Source organism: Glandiceps talaboti, chromosome 5, assembly GCF_964340395.1.
Source record: "Glandiceps talaboti chromosome 5, keGlaTala1.1, whole genome shotgun sequence".
NCBI classification, from domain to species: domain Eukaryota; kingdom Metazoa; phylum Hemichordata; class Enteropneusta; family Spengelidae; genus Glandiceps; species Glandiceps talaboti.
This window is the reverse complement of record NC_135553.1, coordinates 24,729,449-24,750,736: the sequence shown is the minus strand read 5'-3', so window position 1 is coordinate 24,750,736 and position 21,288 is coordinate 24,729,449. Positions and strand designations below refer to the sequence as shown.

Here is a 21,288-nt window from a genome sequence, read left to right as displayed (position 1 = left end):
GATAAATTAAATTGTTTGTGACAGCACAGTCAAACCCCCCCCCCCCCCCAGTTACCTATCATTTCAATGGTTGGAGTAATTTCCATTGTTTACTCAACATATACTCCCAAGTCTCCAGCCATGGTATGTTGTAGGTTACATATTTAGTACACATTTCTAGACAGATGTACCCATACATTCAAAACCCTGGCTGGACTATTAAATTGCCGTTGCTAATTAATTAACTCAGGCCAAGGTTAGATGTAACTTGCATTGATTAATTAACATGTACTCCAACCATAGTCCGACATAACTTTCATTGATTATCATCATACACCAACCATGGTTGGACGTAATAACTTGTATTGTTTTCTTATATACACCAACCATGGTTGGACGTATTAACTTGCATTGTTTACTTACTTACTCCAACCATGGTTGGACGTAATAACTTGCATTGTTTACTTACTTACTCCAACCATGGTTGGACGTAATAACTTGTATTGTTTACTTACATACTCCAACCATGGTTGGACGTAATAACTTGCATTGTTTACTTACTTACTCCAACCATGGTTGGACGTAATAACTTGCATTGTTTACTTACTTACTCAAACCATGGTTGGACGTAATAACTTGCAATGTTTACTTACATACTCCAACCATGGTTGGATGTAATAACTTGCAATGTTTACTTATATACACCAACCATGGTTGGACATAATAACTTGCAATGTTTACTTATATACACCAACCATGGTTGGACGTAATAACTTGTATTGTTTACTTACTTACTCCAACCACGGTTGGACGTAATAACTTGCAATGTTTACTTACATACTCCAACCATGGTTGGACGTAATAACTTGAATTGTTTACTTATATACACCAACCATGGTTGGACGTAATAACTTGTATTGTTTACTTACATACACCAACCATGGTTGGACGTAATAACTTGCATTGTTTACTTACTTACTCCAACCACGGTTGGACGTAATAACTTGCAATGTTTACTTACATACTCCAACCATGGTTGGACGTAATAACTTGCATTGTTTACTTACATACTCCAACCATGGTTGGACGTAATAACTTGCAATGTTTACTTACATACATGATACACCAACCATGGTTGGACGTAATAACTTGCATTGTTTACTTACTTACTCCAACCATGGTTGGACGTAATAACTTGCAATGTTACTTATATACACCAACCATGGTTGGACATAATAACTTGAATTGTTTACTTACATACTCAAACCATGGTTGGACGTAACAACTTGCAATGTTTACTTATATACACCAACCATGGTTGGACGTAATAACTTGCAATGTTTACTTATATACACCAACCATGGTTGGACGTAATAACTTGCAATGTTTACTTACATACTCCAACCATGGTTGGACGTAATAACTTGCATTGTTTACTTATATACACCAACCATGGTTGGACATAATAACTTGCAATGTTTACTTATCTCCCATTGAGTACCATCAAATACTCCAACCGTGGTTGGACATTAATTCACTGGTTTACCAGCCGTATAATTTCCAGTACCAGATGTCCCCATATACTCCAACCATGGTTGGATGTTGTATGGTGAAAAAGAAAAGTGATCCACAGCGTTACCATCCTCTGGTACTTCACTGTGTATTGTCTTTTCCAATGTCACATGTTTGTCTGACAGCTGTACAACTTCACCACGTTTCAGAATGTCAGAAAGACTTATTTTCCTTGCCACTGTACCAAACGTGGATGCAGAGTCCAAGTAGATACCCCTACTGTCATAAAATATCATTGAGTACACAGACAGGGCAAAGTAGTAGAACTCTCCATCAACTTCACCAATGGCACCTGTAGCATACAAACATGTTTGAATGTAAGGAAATCATGGCATTTACATTGAAAATAAAGAAATACACAGCTAGAAACCCACAGGCCTGTGACAGGATTGACCTGTCACAAGCATGCAGCATGCCTGCCGACAGCCCTGGCTGGATAGTATACACAGCTGTTATTAGTTCTATATCATACACCATGTCAATAACTGTGTCATCAGTATTGTAGTTCTATATCACAACAAGGTGTGTTCTATGTCATCAGTTCTGTAGTTCTACATCATAATAATATGTGTCCTATGTCATCAGTTCAAATGTCCTCATCTATCATGACAGTTTATTCAATAGTGTCAGGACAGGACACTGAATTACCTGAATCTTCAACTAACAAACTTTGTACAAGGTAGCACATATGGAGATTACAAGGAATGATAATATATTTGTTCAAATTAATACAACATACCAGTTGGTCTGGTTTCCACTGCCTTCCTAACACACATCTCTCCATCTGTATTCACATCAACGGTTGCTAGAGGGATGTCATCCATATCGTCATCATCATCATCTTCTTCTCCACTCCCACTGTGTCGTCGATGAAGTGGTTTAATATGATGGACATGACCTATTAGAAGATCAGCGTTAGGTTTACTGTCTGAATGTCTTAGTTTTTGTGTACTTTGTTGGGGCTTAGGAGTTGGAGGATTACGTGGTCTTGGTGTTGGAATGTTTGGCTTTCTGACACGGGTAAGTAACTTGGGAGTTGGAACAACCGAAGAGTTCTGCTGGTGTGAACTAGGCATATCTGAATCTGTCTTAGGTCTATCATCAGCTTGATGTGGGTCATCAGGCGATATGTGTTCACTGCCATGATCCTCAGGAACACGTTGTGGCATTCCAACTGGCGTACCATCCTCATTACGAAGCATATCTGACAGATTTAACACATGAATCATTATATGGTGCATCATTAACTTTTGAAGTTCATCTTCAGTTATTGACAGACTTCCAAACTCTTCTTGAATGTGTTTTCTGAGTTTTGTTCTTTCTTCATCTGGTAGGTGTTTCAGGGTGATTAAAACAGTCTCCCGGTGTTCTGCAGACAACCCCGCAACCTCCTTCATCATAGTCTTTGTCATGTTCACCTTCTCTTCTTCTGTCAGACTTTTTATCATTTCTTGATCACTGTCACTCATAGCCAGGATGTTATGGTACACAACACCTGGAAGAGAGATACATAAATACAAAATAAACATCTATTCTGTGATCAGTCTTTTACATTGGAAGACAAATACACTAAATATACTGTTATGGGGGAGATACACAAAGGTAAGAGTTGAAGGATAACATCTTTTCAACTTATTGTTTCCCAACAATGAATAAAGTTTACTCCATCAACCCATGCATCTTCTGAAAGGTTTTTCTCTCCTCTATAATGCTGTTGTGTTTTCTATTGTCCATGGCTGAAAGTGAGAGTGTGATTCAGGTATGAATAGAGGTGTCTTGATTATCTCAAGGCATCAATATATCTGCCTCACGAGGGCACCTGTCACCTGATCTTCCATTTCTTTATTGTTTTAGAATGTTCACTTCACACGTAATTAAAGCCTTTTTTTCTTCTATCTGTCATTTTTTTTACAAAACCCTGCCTCGAAAGTTGTCACATTATAATGGAAGATTCAATAAAAGATTACTCTCACTTCAATAATCAACAGTTTTGCGTAATCATGTCTAAAATACGAGGATTTCTTCTGTTAATACTACACAAAAAGTCACCTGATACTTTCAATGTTCTGCCATCACAAACAAAGGTGTCACATGACCAGGAGACTGTCAATCATCAAGTCTCATAAATATATTTTTTTTAATTTGAAAAATCAACAACCTTGATGTGTGTTTCATAATTACCAATACTACACAGTTTATCAAATGAAGAGAGATTTAGCTTAGAATTATTAGTTTGATATTACTAATCTTTATGGCCCAGGTATAGGTTTGCAGACCTAGGTTGTATTGCTGAAGGGCCGGACTTATGAAAGGCCCATAGGCCGTACCGCTGAGGTCTGCAAAACCCATATCTGGGCCATACAGGTTTTATCATATACCCTATGTAGTGGCATGGAAACATCATTTCATTCACATAACCACATAACTTGATAGTGAATCTTAATTTCATTCTCAAAATATAAAATCAAAACTGAACCACTGACTGAATGAATATCGGCAAGCACACCATTTGCCATATTTGGGCAAAAAGTGTGCCAGGACATGATACAGAACATTTAGTGCGCTAGTTTGATATGTGCACTGCCCATTGAATTACATTGGAAGTGATACTGGGTATATGATTTGGAAGTGATACTGGGTATATGATAGACTAGACTACTACACTTACTATAATTTGTCTTTATTGAATCTTCTTTCAAAACTCTGATAGGAGTCTTGCTGTAATCTCTATCCATTAGTAAAATCTCTGACAGAAATTCTCCATCAATTACTTCACAGTCTCTCAGGTGTTTATATTCATCATAATCATCACCAAAATCATCTTCTTCATCTTCTGGTCCTCCTCCAGCACCATGACGACGAGTTCTCTTCTGTAGTGTATTTATCTGTATATGAGAATGTAGTATATGGCAAAAACACAAAACAGTGGTTTAAAAATACACGGAAAATTGCATAATGAAATGTACTTTAGATCCTACATGTGGTATCAAATCATCTCTTCACTCCATCTATCTCAATGAGAAATCATGAACCCAAAGTGGTTCATGCAAATGAGTAAATCCCCCTACTGTTAGAATGATGTCAACAGTGTATAAGTAGCATCCTGATCTGAGAAATCATACCATATTTGGGCGTCACTAACTTATCATTGGGCAGAATTCTGTGCTTGATTAACAAAGACATGATGTTAATGACTGTGGGTGACCTCAGTTGAATTTGAAATGTCATCTCGGGACCTTATTGCGCTAGATGTAAAGACAGACCTTGGGATTTGATGCCACAGATAGCACTAGACTACACGAAATGATATCTGTATTTTTATTAAGATTGACATAAAAGTCATCACACACTCACATACCCAATAAATACTTGAAGTTCATTTTCTGAATGTATGTTTAGATGCAGTTGTCAGAAAGTGAAATAGTAGCAATTATTACATTTGGAGTTTTCTTTAGATATATCAGTATGTCTATAAATCTGTAATTATTAGAACAATTAATCAAAACAAACATTCTTGATTTCCATCAAACTCATCAGTTGTTATGAATTGTACACATTGTAATAACAATAATAATAATAATACTCTTTATTCATCCAAATAAATTCAAAACTTTTCTTGAATGGTCGCCACAAGAGCAGTGCCCTAGTACCTTAGTGCTGAAAACCAGGATGAAAACAGAGCATCCGAGGAAAACCTGCACTGTTCAGTAGGGTCAAACTGAGCATCACCCTTTAACATACAGGACCTGGTTAAATTTTCAACAAACAGTCGACATTTGGAGGGTTCAAACCCAAACTGAAGAGATAAGAGGCATATGAGCTAACCACTCAGCCACCAACAACCCCCCCCCCCCAAAAAAAAAAAAAAAAAAAAAAACTGAACCCAGTGTACATTCTATGGAGAGCGTAGGTTAGTACATAGCAGTATTATGAATTTATACAATTTGGCAACGAAACTGAACCACGTTCATTTTGTCAAAAAAAGTATTTCATTTCTTTCCCTCCTTACATTCATAGAGTACTAACCTGGTCTTCGATTTGAATAGTTATACACACACACACACACACACACACACACACACACACACACACACGCATATTTCATTTCTTTCCCTCCTTACATTCATAGAGTACTAACCTGGTCTTTGATTTGAATAATTATATACACACAGACAGACAGACACACACACACACACGCATATTTCATTTCTTTCCCTCCTTACATTCATAGAGTACTAACCTGGTCTTCGATTTGAATAGTTATACACACACACACACACACACACACACACACACACACACACACACACACACACACACACACACACACACACACACACACACACACACACATTTCATTTCTTTCCCTCCTTACATTCACAGAGTACTAACCTGGTCTTCGATTTGAATAGTTATACACACACACACACACACACACACACACACACACACACGCATATTTCATTTCTTTCCCTCCTTACATTCATAGAGTACTAACCTGGTCTTTGATTTGAATAATTATATACACACAGACAGACAGACACACACACACACACGCATATTTCATTTCTTTCCCTCCTTACATTCATAGAGTACTAACCTGGTCTTCGATTTGAATAGTTATACACACACACACACACACACACACACACACACACACACACACACGCATATTTCATTTCTTTCCCTCCTTACATTCATAGAGTACTAACCTGGTCTTTGATTTGAATAGTTATATACACACACACACACACACACACACACACACACACGCATATTTCATTTCTTTCCCTCCTTACATTCATAGAGTACTAACCTGGTCTTCGATTTGAATAGTTACACACACACACACACACACATACACACACACACACACACACACGCATATTTCATTTCTTTCCCTCCTTACATTCATAGAGTACTAACCTGGTCTTCGATTTGAATAGTTACACACACACACACACACACACACACACACACACACACACACACACATACACACACACACACACACACACACACACACATATTTCATTTCTTTCCCTCCTTACATTCATAGAGTACTAACCTGGTCTTCGATTTGAATAATTATATACACACACACACACACACACACACACACACACACACACACATACACATATTTCATTTCTTTCCCTCCTTACATTCATAGAGTACTAACCTGGTCTTCGATTTGAATAATTATACACACACACACACACACACACACACACACACACACACACACACACACACACACATACACACACACACACATTTCATTTCTTTCCCTCCTCTATTATGAGTTGTTACATTCATAGAGTACTACTAACCTGGTCTTCGATGACAAGTCCTTGGCGACCTTTTGCCCAAAACACAAACACATCTTTTTTGTTACTGGACCTAATCACCAAGGGTGATGACATGGTATATTGAGAGGTCCTTAAACTCCATAAAACATCACCATTTCTACCATCAAGAATCACATGCTGTATGGAGAACATAACAACACAAACAGTTTATTCATTGTTCATTGTGATTGGTTAAAAACTATCCAATCATCATAACTGTACCATTGTAAGGTACTATACTTAATTCTATGTATCTCATCATAACACCTTCAAAATGATTGGTCAGTCAGTCAGTTCAATTTTTTTTAAAGGGGTGATACTGTCATTTCATAATCATGCTTCAACAGTTTGAATGACTCATAAATGACAATTAAAGTCAGAAGGAAACTTTAAACCAAGTGTTTTATTAAAGTTCTCGCAATAAATGATAATTATACTTCTGTTTAATGATTGTTATTCATTTGGAGCTTTACATGCAATACATGAATTTATTACTCTCTCTCTCTCTCTCTCTCTCTCTCTCTCTCTCTCTCTCTCTCTCTCTCTCTCTCTCTCTCTCTCTCTCCCTCCCTCCCTCCCTCCCTCCCTCCCTCTCTCTCCTACTTTGAGGCAATAAAATTCTTCTCTGATAACATTAATCAAACTTATCATAAACCCCTCATTACCACCAATAAACTGTCTATTAAAAAATTGCAACTCATAAATAATTTATACATTTTTTCCATATGACTAATTTCCTAAATGTTCAATATTTGATCTCAGTATTACCTACTAGTTATTACATGTAATAATCATAAATATATAGACCTTATATATCATGAAATCATAAACTTAGAAATCACCCCAGTGACTATACATTGAATTTTTGGATTACCTAAATAATGCTATGTGAACAGAGTAAAACTTTTCAGAGTATTTAGGAAACTTGAAGAGATTATCCTGGCTTTGTATTTATTTTATTTTCTAAAAGTGAACAATTTCTAACAGATTTTTTTTTCATATAATTCTTAAAGGAACCCTTTAAAATATAAAAAACTGGTGATAAAATTATCAAAAAAATAAAAGATTTACTTACAACAGTCAAGTTATATGTCTGCCAAACTCCCCAACTAACATGTACCATTACATCCAGAGTGTCATCATCATTGAAATAGCCTAGAGCTGGGGTACTACAATAGAACACAGAATATGACAGAAACCCATGATGCAAGAGTGTAAGTGTGGCGTACTTGTGGTATTTGCATGAGTGCTTGCAGTGTTCTCTGTGGTTGTACTTTCATGAGCATGAAGGTGAAAGTGCAGCAAAAAAACACTGCAAGCATAAATGCAAATACCCCTGAGTATCCACACCGGAACTCACGTGAAATGGGGCTATTATTAATACGTATGTTTATCTGGAACACCTAATTTTTACACGATATTTTGTAAAAGGAACAAACAGGCTGTCAGTTGACTAGCATTTGCATTCAGATATGCAATACTATTTTTGCTACTGCACTGCAGTGTAAATACCACTAGTATGAAAGTAAACACTTGTACATATAGAATATAGTAGATGTTATGTTGAAAATTGTCCACCTTTAGATGCAATACTGATATGGAATGTGAACAAACAATATGTACTACCAGAAGTTCAAAGTCATATAAACTCTACATAGGTCCTCAGAAAACTTGTCAGCTAGCACATCATACATCTTTTTAGTATCAAATTAAACTTTTTTTCAATACAAAAACCTGACAATTATTACCTGGAAATTCTGCCACGACACTTCAGTCTTTGTCATGGTTGAAAATTTCAGGTAACAATTTTCAAGTGTGTCTTTGGAACAAAAGTTTTAATGCCATACTTAGGTTTATAAACACAGATGAATTTTTATTTGAAGGTAACATGTTTTAGTTTTAAAGGCAATAAAAATAGACAGAATTTTACATGAGTCCATTACACATCTGCCCCCCAAAATGTAATAGTTCATGACAGAAAAATGTGCTTTAAGTGGCCATATGGATTGAGTATTTATTTGAGATTTTTAATTTATAAAACAATTTTATCATGGCTTCCTACTTGAAAAATTAATGTGAAACAACATTGGCAAAGTTTGTGTGTGTGACTCAATACAGAGCAAAAAGCTAAAAAATATGGAACAAGATTGTTATTGTACATACAATAACAAACATTTTACATATTTGTTATGCTTTTGCAATTTATTGAGTTACAAACAAGGACTTGGAATATGTTGTTTCACATTGATTTTTCAAATACGGAGCCATGATAAAATTGTTTTATAAATCAAAAATCCCAAATAAATACCCAATTCTCATCCATATGGCCACTTTAACTTCTCCAAAAATCTTAGCAAAACTATGAATACTATGAAAAGAAGACATTTCGTTACCTATAAAATTGATATCCATCAAACCTATCACCAGTTGTCCATATCAGTTCTAATGTATCTCCATCTAATACTGCTATCGTTCCATTGAACACAGACACTACTATGTCATCTATCGTATCATTATTCAGGTCTCCCAGGACAACGGGTACCATGACACCCACCTCAGCTTCACTCCTTTAGAAAAAAGATTTTTAACAATGAATTATTAGTATTTATTATATATATATTATTATTATTATTATAAATATGTATTCACTTTATTTCTGTATGTTATTTTTTGTATGCTTTACCATGCTTGCTATAGAAATAAAGATTGACTGACTGACTAACTGACTGACTGACTGACTGACTGACTAATTGATTGACTGATTGATTGATTGATTGATTGATTGATTGATTGATTGATTGATTAATATAGTTTTGTGAAGGTGGTCTAGTCGCTATCTTAAATCTGTGAGTTGGTGGTTCAAGCCATGCCACTACTGTTGTTTCTGAATGGCTGCCTTGGGTAAGATCTGAACTGTGATTGTGTTACAGTCAACCCAGCTGTATAATTGGGGACCTGGTAGGATAGAGGTTGCAATGTGAATGCTTTAATCCTATGTACTTATAGAGGCTACAATGAATTGTATGCTGCCTAGAAGTGGAAGAAGATATAAAGGACTATAGTGCTGGTATAGGTCTGTGCCAGGCTAATAATTGTACTAATCTACTAATCTAGTTACTATATGTGTTGTTGTTCTCTATCATCTCTTTCTAATGTTTAGTCAAACGGACAAATTTTACAGAACATCTAGCTAAATCTGCTTGGGAAGGGATGAACAGTGCATGTCAATAGTAATCCATCACACACTGACAGGAGGTTGTAATTTGTTACTTTGTTCAGTTTACTACAAACTCAACATCCAGTTTGAAAGTAGGTAACATCAGGACGCAATAACGTGATCATGTTTATATCCATGCTCCAATAATATAAACTGCTGTAGGTGGTAATAATGAAATTCTGTGCTAAAGAAATCTATTTGACTATACAGATGATTGTAAAGCATTAGGACTAGACTATAATTGTACAGGGTTTTATAATCACAACATTCATTATGATAAATATGTCATAGCCATCAAATTTGATAAAAAAAGATCTAGTAATTGCCCCCAAGCTTTTAATCCTACCTGACAAGTTCTATAAATCCATTGTTATGCTTTATCCTTGGTACTTTTCCCCACGGTTCAGAGTATCCATTGTAGTTAGCAGGGAAAGGGGGTTTAATTCCATCTTTAGCCGGAATAATGTTATTATACAAATCCAGTAGAGAGATTGCCCACAAAGAACCTATCAAGAACAGTGATGAAGAGATGAAGTATGAAAGTGGGGATTTTCAAGGCTCCTTAACTTAGAAAGAAATACCTTAAAAAAGTCAAACCCTCCACACAAGTCTATTTACCTAATACGTCAGGTATCATTACAGGTATGTGTACATTTTATACTTACTTCACCAACAGATCCAAAGAGAATATGGATGACACCGTCAGATTGTATATTAACAAAACAGGTGGATTAGTCTACATCTTCCAACTATAACTGTTAATGATGTATTTTGACTCCATACTTATTTATTTCAGCATATTGGGCTGAAAAACAGGTTGTACCAAAATGGAATCACTGTCACTGGTAAACCTGAACAACTTAAGGTACCAGGTAGTAAAAACATAGTACCTACTTTATTCAGTGCGTAACAATACATTAACTTACAAGAGTAAAGTGGTTATAACTACATGTACTGGTAATACATTTCAACATTACAAAACCCTACTCTCCCACACAATTGAAAAAATTATCCTATTTAGTATTAATTGTATGCCACACCATGGGGTCACCTTTCCACCTTTTGGGAGACCTCTACCATTCCTCCTGCAACAATTCTCAATACCTAAAATAGAATATTGCTGTCTAGGCACATCATAAAAATAACAAACATTTGATTTCTTGGTGAACTTCCACGCCACATGCTTCACATGCATTATTATAGGCACACATGACTCTGAGATTGAGAATAAGTTGACCTTTTTGTTCTATTTTGACCCTCTAGCATGAGGTAAAAGCTATAGCAGGTACTGAGAGTGACCATACATCATACTTTAGTATTGTTTTATATCAAGATAGAGAGTCACCTTTCCCACCCTTTCAGAGACCCCTGCCACCCCTCCTACAACAATTGAGTGACCTTAGTATACCCATCACATGTTAGTATCATAAGGGTCATAACACAAGGTTTCCACCTTTTGATTGACATGTACCCTAGCTTCCTATAGCAATTGAGTGAACTACCCCTGGCATCAGGATTTTTATAGAACACAATACAGAGTCACCTCTCCAGTGTTTGAGACCCCTGCCACCCCTCCTACAACAATTGAATGACCTACCCTTTATTGTTTCACCACCAGATCCAAAGAGAATATGGATGACACCATTTGCATGTGTATACAAAACAGGTGAACTGTATGTCTCCTGACCATCTGGCATTTCCAAATACTGCCCACCAATACATTTACCAGTGGCACCTGATATCAGCATGATACGTCCAGCAGTACGGTTATGCTCCTGGGTAGAACAAGCAAACTTAAGTTCAAAAGCTAAAAATTTAGGTTACCATGGTAACAATGCTATGTTTAATATAACAACATGAAGCCATCACCTTAGTTACAATACTTTAAATCAATGCTAACAACACACTATCTGTTGGCAAGAATTCTTTGTACCACTTTACCTCATGCTAGGGGGTCAAAATAGAACACTAAAGGTCCACTTATTCTCATGCCAAGCCTGCCTATGATAAATAAATACTTATGTAACACATGAAGCAGATGTCAGGGTGTTAACAACAGAATTGAATGGTTACTATTTTTATGACATGCCATGGTGGTCAAATTCTATTTTTAGGTCAATGAGAATTACTTTGTATTGTACAACAAAATCCAATGTTTGAAGAATTCACACAAAACAGAAAATCAAGAACTGATGATAAGTCAACTTTGTGTGTGCAAATAATAGCTTCTAGGTATTGTTCTAATTGTATTTTTTTTCTTACCAAATTTATAGGCTTCCTAAATCAGATAAATTTACATGAGTACTTTGGTCATATTCAAGGAGTTTCCACAGTTACCTGATGTCAAGCAGTAGGAGTATTTTGCAATATTAATCACCAAACGACTACAATTTGACTTGTGATTATTTGTTAGAAATACTGGACCAGATCATTTCATTGATGTCAGTTTCCAGGACAACCATAAATTATCAAGGACATAACAGCAAGATTGATTGCAATTGCAGGACTTTTCCATGTATATGAATTACCAAAAAGAACAAATTGTTCCAAGTTTTAGGTTCAGATTTGGATAAAACTGTCAGTTTACTGAGTTATTAAAGTGGCACAAACTGAGTTTACAAGATTTTGACTCAAGTGAAAATAATTACATGTACTTACATAAATAACCTCAATTATTCTATTTCAAAATACTTTTAATGTTGATGAATGTCTTCTATAACATTACAATTGTCTTCTGGCATAGTTAAAATAGTTGACTGCATAGTAGGAATTTCTTGGAACATTTTTTATACATATGATAAATCAATATGTCATCGGTTCATTTTAAAATGATATCTTGATACCAGGCTTGAGATAAGTGATTGCAAGTGGTAGCTAACAACAAGTATCTTATAAATATGTGGCATAAACTACACTCAAACACGTGTAAACTCACCTTGTACCCCTTTAACTTTGACCAGAGGTCTGGCACTGAGTTTTTTTTAACAAAACCTATCAGTATGACATACTTAAATCATAGGTTAGCGAAAAAGAATAGTGTAATATGTTACTAAAATTCATCTAAATACAATCTGAATTTTAAAACATCCCTGAAAACAGAGTTTAGACAAAAACACTACTACATGTATACTGTTGACAGTCGCTCACGCCTTTTTGTTCATACGTTTTATCTAAACTTAAGTCGTCACCACGCTCCGATCCGGCGCAACACTACTATAATCGCATACTGATATCGAGGGCCTCGATATCAGAATGCGATTATAGTAGTATTGCGCCGGATCGGAGCGCCGCAACGACTTAAGTTTAGATAAAATGTAGGGAAAAAAAGCCGCGAGTGACTGTCTAAACTACATGTTGTATACTGACTTCATTGTTATATCTCATGTCTCCACCATGTGTTATTACAAGGTCTAACACACCATCAGAATCCATGTCAGGGACCACTTGGGGCTGGTAGATATTGCAATATTTATTGGTAACGTCTTTCTGTATTGTCCATAGGATATCACCTTTAAAGAAATAACATTCCAACATGATTTACATACAAGATAAACTGCAAAGAACTAAATACTTCCATAAAATCAAAAAGATATTATTGATGAAAAAAAATGGACAAGTTTAATAACATATTGTCACTTTATTTGCAGAGACAGGTATGATTTGTTGACATGTCATGACAAGAAATGCACATCTCTACATCATATCTGTTCCAAATCCATATTTTCAAATATATAATATATCTAAAATAAATTACCTAAAGGGTACATTTTAACATTAGATTGTATCGGTATGTATTTTTGTATACCCTTCTAAAGAGTTTACAGATTACATTTCATACAAGACAAATTTATGTTCCCTAAGAATTACATGAATTTTGCATACCCCCCCCCCCCCCCTGTGCAGTACAGAAATGTGTTTGTTTTATTTCATATTATTCAGACTCACTTACAAGTTAGTATTAACAGTATATAGTGTTTATATAGTGGACAGAATGCATGGAGTCACAACATGGTGATGAACTAATCAAATAACATCTACATTATAAAATAATAAATGCATTTACAAATTATAAAATTACAAATGTATAGGAAAATATAAAAATTCACACAAACTTTGACCTTGCTCCAACTCATTATCATGTGACATGTATGTAAATTTCACCTTCTGGTATCGATCTGATTAAAATCTGATGTCGTGAACGTGCGATTTCTTTATTTACTTCTGTTTCCTATTGTTGTGTGTTCTTATTAGTATTTTTTTTCCGTGCATGAGCACCTTGTTCCTACATCTGACATGATACCATAGGAATTCATGTTCAAATCTCGAACACTGAGTGGACTTGCTCAACCAATGAGAATGCATCTTATGCTGAAACTCATGGGTACAGTACTGCAGAACGCTGTTCGAAAAGAGCTCAAGCACAGACAATGATGTTATTGTTATTGTTTGAGGTTCTCTTTGTTTCAATTTCATTCGTCAAATGTTATGTTGGAAGATAGATTCTAATTGGCTGCATGTAAGTACAGGGTTTGAATATGAACTCCTATGGTATTGTGTCAAATGTAGGAACAAGGTATTCACTCAAAGAGCTAAACAGAGCATAGAAAAGATAGGTACATAAAGAAATCATGCCAAGTTCACTACATCAGATTTTAATCAGATTGCTTGTGGTACATATCTATAAGTAGATCATGACTGACCTGTCTTTGGATTGATAGCAACCAGTACCCCCATTCTACCACTAGCTAGACAGTCCATCACATCATCTTGGTTGATATCAATATTACCACAGTTCAGTTCAAAGATTTCATGAGGGACTGTGGTGTTCCAAATACTATTACCATTGCGTCCATCTAACGCTATTATCCTACCACCACATGGAGGTTCCAAACCTAGAAGTTTAAGTACAATATAAAATTAGTGAACATGACAGAACCTAATGACATATGTGTGTGTCTGTGTGACATACCCTGGATGACATACCCTGCGTAACATACATGTGATATACCCTGCCTGACATACATGTGATACACCCTGCCTGACATACATGTGATACACCCTGCGTAACATACATGTGATATACCCTGCCTGACATACATGTGATACACCCTGCCTGACATACATGTGATATCCCCTGCATAACATACATGTATGTGATATACCCTGCCTGACATACATGTGATACACCCTGCGTAACATACATGTGATATACCCTGCCTGACATACATGTGATACACCCTGCGTAACATACATGTGATATACCCTGCCTGACATACCCTGCATAACATACATGTGATACACCCTGCCTGACATACATGTGATACACCCTGCCTGACATACCCTGCATAACATACATGGGATATACCCTGCATAACATACATGTACATGTGATACACCCTGCCTGACATACATGTGATATCCCCTGCGTAACATACATGTGATATACCCTGCCTGACATACATGTGATATACCCTGCGTAACATACATGTGATATACCCTGCCTGACATACATGTGATACACCCTGCCTGACATACCCTGCCTGACATACATGTGATACACCCTGCCTGACATACATGTGATATACCCTGCCTGACATACATGTGATACACCCTGCCTGACATACATGTGATATCCCCTGCGTAACATACATGTGATATACCCTGCCTGACATACATGTGATATACCCTGCGTAACATACATGGGATATACCCTGCCTGACATACATGTGATACACCCTGCCTGACATACCCTGCCTGACATACATGTGATACACCCTGCCTGACATACCCTGCCTGACATACATGTGATACACCCTGCCTGACATACATGTGATATCCCCTGCGTAACATACATGTGATATACCCTGCCTGACATACATGTGATATACCCTGCGTAACATACATGTGATATACCCTGCCTGACATACATGTGATACACCCTGCCTGACATACATGTGATATCCCCTGCGTAACATACATGTGATATACCCTGCCTGACATACATGTGATATACCCTGCGTAACATACATGGGATATACCCTGCCTGACATACATGTGATATACCCTGCGTAACATACATGGGATATACCCTGCCTGACATACATGGGATATACCCTGCCTGACATACATGTACATGTGATATACCCTGCATGACATACCCTGCATAACATACATGTGATATACCCTGCCTGACATACATGTGATATACCCTGCGTAACATACATGGGATATACCCTGCCTGACATACATGTACATGTGATATACCCTGCATGACATACCCTGTGTGACATATCCAGGGTATCTGTGACCAAATACAGCAGTCATACTATTCATGGTCAAACTCTCTATTTTTCAGCAGTCATCCATAATATAAATGATGTGAAATCATGAAATAACTCTCCAGAACCTGAACGTTATGAAAATGACTTTATTTCTACATTACACTCACCGTATTTATGGCACAATTGTTTAGCTACGTCTTCAGTTAGAGGTCCTCCTTCTATGTCAGTTCCAAATAACATATCAAGGATACCATCACTGTTAACGTCATACAGTCTAACAACACTCTCTGATGCTACAATTTGAAGAAATAAACAAATAACAACAAAAGTCTCTGATGCTGCAATTTGAAGAAATAAACAAATACATCTAACAACACTCTCTGATGCTACAATTTGAAGAAATAAATAAATACATGTAACAACAAAATTCTCTGATGCTACAATTTGAAGAAATAAATAAATACATGTAACAACAAAATTCTCTGATGCTGCAATTTGAAGAAATAAACAAATACATGTAACAACACTCTCTGATGCTGCAATTTGAAGAAATAAACAAATACATGTAACAACAAAATTCTCTGATGCTGCAATTTCAAGAAATAAACAAATAACAACAAAATTCTCTGATGCTGCAATTTGAAGAAATAAACAAACAACAAGAACAAAACACTCAGTCTTCATTGACTTGTGGGCTTGTAGACTGTTTTAATTGCCATGGTCATGTGCATTGTGTTTTCATCAACCAGTCTGGTACAGGGATATTGTTGGTGGAATCTAAATGTAAATACAATGTATGGTGAATGAGATTCTGCAGTCTACCTATGCTCATTTTCTCTTTTAAAAGTTAATGTCAGATTAAGAGAAAAATTTGGGTGAGAAAAAAAGTGGTCTTCCAGAAGTGTAGAAAATGTTGGTGTAGAACAAAAGAATAATCCTATGTAATCCTTATGGCTCAACTTATATTATAGTACTAATCTAAGCCTGAGGAATTCTAACGTTGGGGTTTAAAGTGAAAACTTATTTATCTTTGTAATTTCTGACCACCCTTTATTAGACACTTGACATCTATGGCATGTTAACCATTGTCAACATATTCTCTAAAGTGGTATCATTTCCATTTCTTTTAATTAGAGCATGTAAGAATTAATCAGATGATGAAAAAATTATATCTTTTAAAAATAAAATAAAATAATAAAACAATAAAACAATTAGACCACAGGCTGATAAATATCATAATTTACGATATATTTAATTTTTAATTAATTTCAACAGGTACTTTCTCATGACGATCCTTCCCCTCTACAAGAATACCTAAAAAATGTTTAGATGAATGGAAAGAGGGAGTGGTGGGGGCATTTGTATTTTTTTTTGTATATATTAGAGGTGAAATTCTTGGATCTTTGCAAGGCGAACAACTGTGAGCATTTCCCAAGAATATTTTCATTAATTAAGAACAAAAGTGAGATGTTCGAAGACAATCAGATACCATCCTAGTTCTAACCATAAACAATCCCAACTGGTGATGTACTGGCATTATTCCAATGACCTGGAAGGCAGCTTCCGGTAAACCAATGTCTTTGGATTGCAAGAGAAGTATGGTTGCAAAGCTGAACCTTAACAAAATTAGAACTCACCAAAACCAGGGAATTCTTTATGCCAGGATCCGGTTGATTGTGGACAAGGTAAACCAAAATACAGGAAGAACACAACTCCAATACTTAGCACAATACAACCAATAAAACAGAGAGATCTTTTCCATGATGATTCACTTTTAACACTTTTAAGAGTGTGTCTTGTATCAGTCCTTCCATTTTCTGTCAAAACCTCAACATCAAAATGTTCAGAAGAAGTCACAGTAGAGCCATTAAAAATTTCCTCATCTTCACTATCACAACCCTCTTTGCTTGTCAGCGGTATCCTATCATAGTCAACAGTTTCATGGTCTCTCGTTCCTAAACGAAAAAAAGAAAAGTCAAGTGTTATGAATCTACAGTCAATGCTGTGATGATATATGGTGACATTTCTGATTTTAGCTTTCAATGACATAGATTATTTAGATGAGATATCATTCAATAATTATTCAAGTAGTGCCTTCTTTTCCTTCAATATCTCTTTACAATTTGAAAATCTAATTTTTCAAATAAAATACCAAAGTCCAAATATCAGAGAACCCATCCAACCACAAATGCTACTACATGTATATCCTAGTCTGACCAATATGTTTCACTTGACTTGTAAGCTTCACAACCAATGTAGTATGCCTATTTGCTATAACTCCACAAGCTTCTTTATGGCAACGGTACAATGTACGTCAACAGAAGTGTATATATATACATACACACACAATGACCATTATATACAAACACATGACATTACTCATCTGCCATTGCTTATATATTGACATATTATGGTAGTGGATATTGGGGATATAATGCAACTTTGTTTAGCAAATATATCATAATCAGAATGAGGTTTGTAGCTGTTAATATTAATGACCATGTATGGTTCTTTGTATGTGTCTAATCCAATATTATATTTATCACATTCCTGTTCATCAAAATGGTTGTTTCATACAAAGGGTACCAAGAGAGGTATAGATGGGTCATTCTCCTCTCTTAAATTATTGTGCTAATATTTGATATACCCACCATTTTTTAATTAAGTTTCACAGTTTAATACAAATTATACAAAAGTATTAAAATGTAAGCTTGATAATGCCAACCACTTAAATTAGGCCACACATATGCAAACTGCGATCATACATTTTATGTAGCAGTAAATTTTAAGCCAAAGTACACCATGGCAACAAACTTTGAATACTTGTATGCATGTATACATGTTCATGCTGTAAACGTATTAATAAATTTGCATTTCAAAACTCTATATAAAGTAAAAGATGTCGCACATCCTAAGTTTAATATTTACATGTAAATGCATAATTAAGACGACTAGTTATCAGACTATTGTCGTTTAACAAAATAAATTACTGTCAAGACCTACCTGATGATTTCCACCACGCTGGCATCCTTCCAGTCAAGAACCAGTTGGTCGGTTATAACGAAGAACTTATCACACACAGGAACTCAAACTTTGTACACAACCTCGAATATTGAAGTTGAAGGTCAGGGTCTTGTTCTGAGTGAGCATGCGTAGATCTAGTGCATTCACTCGAATTTACCCATAAAATGAAGTCTGCATACAATTACAAACTGACAAACTTTTTCCAGATGTTGTTATTCAGCTCCCAAACTACGGAACAAAATACGTGGTCTCTTCCGTGTTCAGTGACCTATGTTGACCTCGTCATTGGCATATATCTCGCGATTCACTCTCTAGAGGGCGCCATACGAGAAGAGTATGTCGCGGTGCGATCCTAGAAACCCGTGTCATTTTACCCCTTTCATATATTATTTGCCAAATATCTCAATATTATCGATATTTTATTGTACTCAGGAATATATCTCAGGAAATAAGTGCCTGTGGTGCTACGCTACGGACTCGTGCGTTATCTATGCATTAAAATTGTGACAAACCTCTGGTTTTACATGTAAACATATAGATTTATTAGGAGATGTAATATTGTAATACACTTCATGGTTGATGACGTTCTTAGGTGGGTGGGGGGGGGGCTAAACAAAAATTTCACAATTTTTAGGGGGTCATAGAAAAAAAATGATTATTTAATGCAACATAAATCGATCTGCAATTCTGCCACTTCTCAAAGTAACTTTTCCGCGAGGATGTTTCATCACTGTTAGTGTTATCATCAGTACATGAATTTTCTTCAGTACATGAATTTTCTGAGCTATCAATATCACAGTTGTCCCCATCACTGCCTAGAACACGCATTACAGAAGTGTCACTTTCAGTCTCAGAGTCACAACTATCTGTTTCACTCATGCCCATGATAGTAGTTTTAATTTCATTTGCAGTCATTTTTCTAGATCTAAATTCTGGTATTCCTACTACGTGAGTGGATATTATGTCTAATTTTTCTCTTTTTAATTTCCTCTTTTTTGGTAATTAATACTCATCAATTAGATTTATCTAATTCTTTCTCTTTTATTTTTCAAGAGTTCCACTCAAGAACAACTTCAACCAGTCATAGTCATTATATTTCTTGTTTTCTCTTTTTTGCTGTTGCTCTTCCCAATGTTTTGATCTGATATTTTTGCCAAGTGAAATCCCCTAATACTGGAAATAGAAGTAAAACTTGTCTATCAAGCATATAACAAGTATAACAAGCACCAATGTTGATAGTTAAATCATTTCATTTTTTGACTATTCCTTCCAACAATAAAAAAATTCATATTTACACTTGCATTCATTCATTCATTCATTCATTCATTTGGTACAGCTGTTTTGATTATGCCCAACCAGGACTCCACTGACAGTCTATATGACGCGGGGATCCATCAACACATGTTCACAGCAGGAGGGAGCACATAAATGTGTGCTGATTGAGAGCATTTGACCAGACTGTAGTTAGAACCACAGGCTGGTTATCCTGACCAACTTTTGTGCGCCGAGAAATGATTGACCAATGTCCCTCACTTCTCGCAGTTTCGCCGCTCGGGGCGCACTTCATGCGCCTTACAAACGTAAACGAACGATAGTCATTTAGTCTGGCAGCCAATCTGTAAAATCTGATGTGGTGAAAGCGGTCAAATGCTTCGTTTACCTCTATTTCCATCGTTTTGTGTCGTTCGTGTTTGTTTCGAGTGCAGGTGGCGAACACTCAGAACAAAAACAAACGACACAAAACGATGGAAATAGAGGTAAATAAAGCATTAATAGCTGCTTTCACCACATCAGATTTTACAGATTGGACTAGTTTTATCCCTGTCTGTGATTCTATATTCATGAACCAATTTTCACTTTGATC

General features: G+C 36.0%; 1 protein-coding gene across 1 annotated transcript; it reads right to left on the bottom strand.

Annotated features, from left to right (window-relative positions):
* Positions 1-1,412: 1,412 nt before the first annotated feature.
* On the bottom strand, positions 1,413-19,637 carry LOC144435530 (uncharacterized). Its single transcript, XM_078124121.1, has 13 exons — positions 19,404-19,637; positions 18,038-18,355; positions 16,568-16,693; positions 14,820-15,011; positions 13,486-13,628; positions 11,717-11,894; positions 10,466-10,625; positions 9,296-9,469; positions 7,978-8,071; positions 6,885-7,040; positions 4,220-4,436; positions 2,291-3,046; positions 1,413-1,843 (listed from the first exon to the last, which is right to left on the bottom strand). Exons 1-13 carry the CDS (start codon positions 19,426-19,428, stop codon positions 1,509-1,511), a joined length of 2,874 nt encoding a protein of 957 aa, XP_077980247.1. The 5' UTR covers positions 19,429-19,637; the 3' UTR covers positions 1,413-1,508.
* Between the last annotated feature and the right edge of the window lie 1,651 nt (positions 19,638-21,288).

Bases quoted from the DNA above. Each gene is read 5' to 3' on its own strand.
- LOC144435530 (XM_078124121.1), bottom strand. From the start codon at position 19,428: ATGCCAGCGTGGTGGAAATCATCAG. The intron at 9,470-10,465 runs GTAGGATTAAAA...TTTTTTCTAAAG, and splicing joins GGATTTATAGAACTTGTCAG to GAGTGAAGCTGAGGTGGGTG. The intron at 4,437-6,884 runs GTTAGTAGTACT...TCTCATATACAG, and splicing joins GACTTGTCATCGAAGACCAG to ATAAATACACTACAGAAGAG.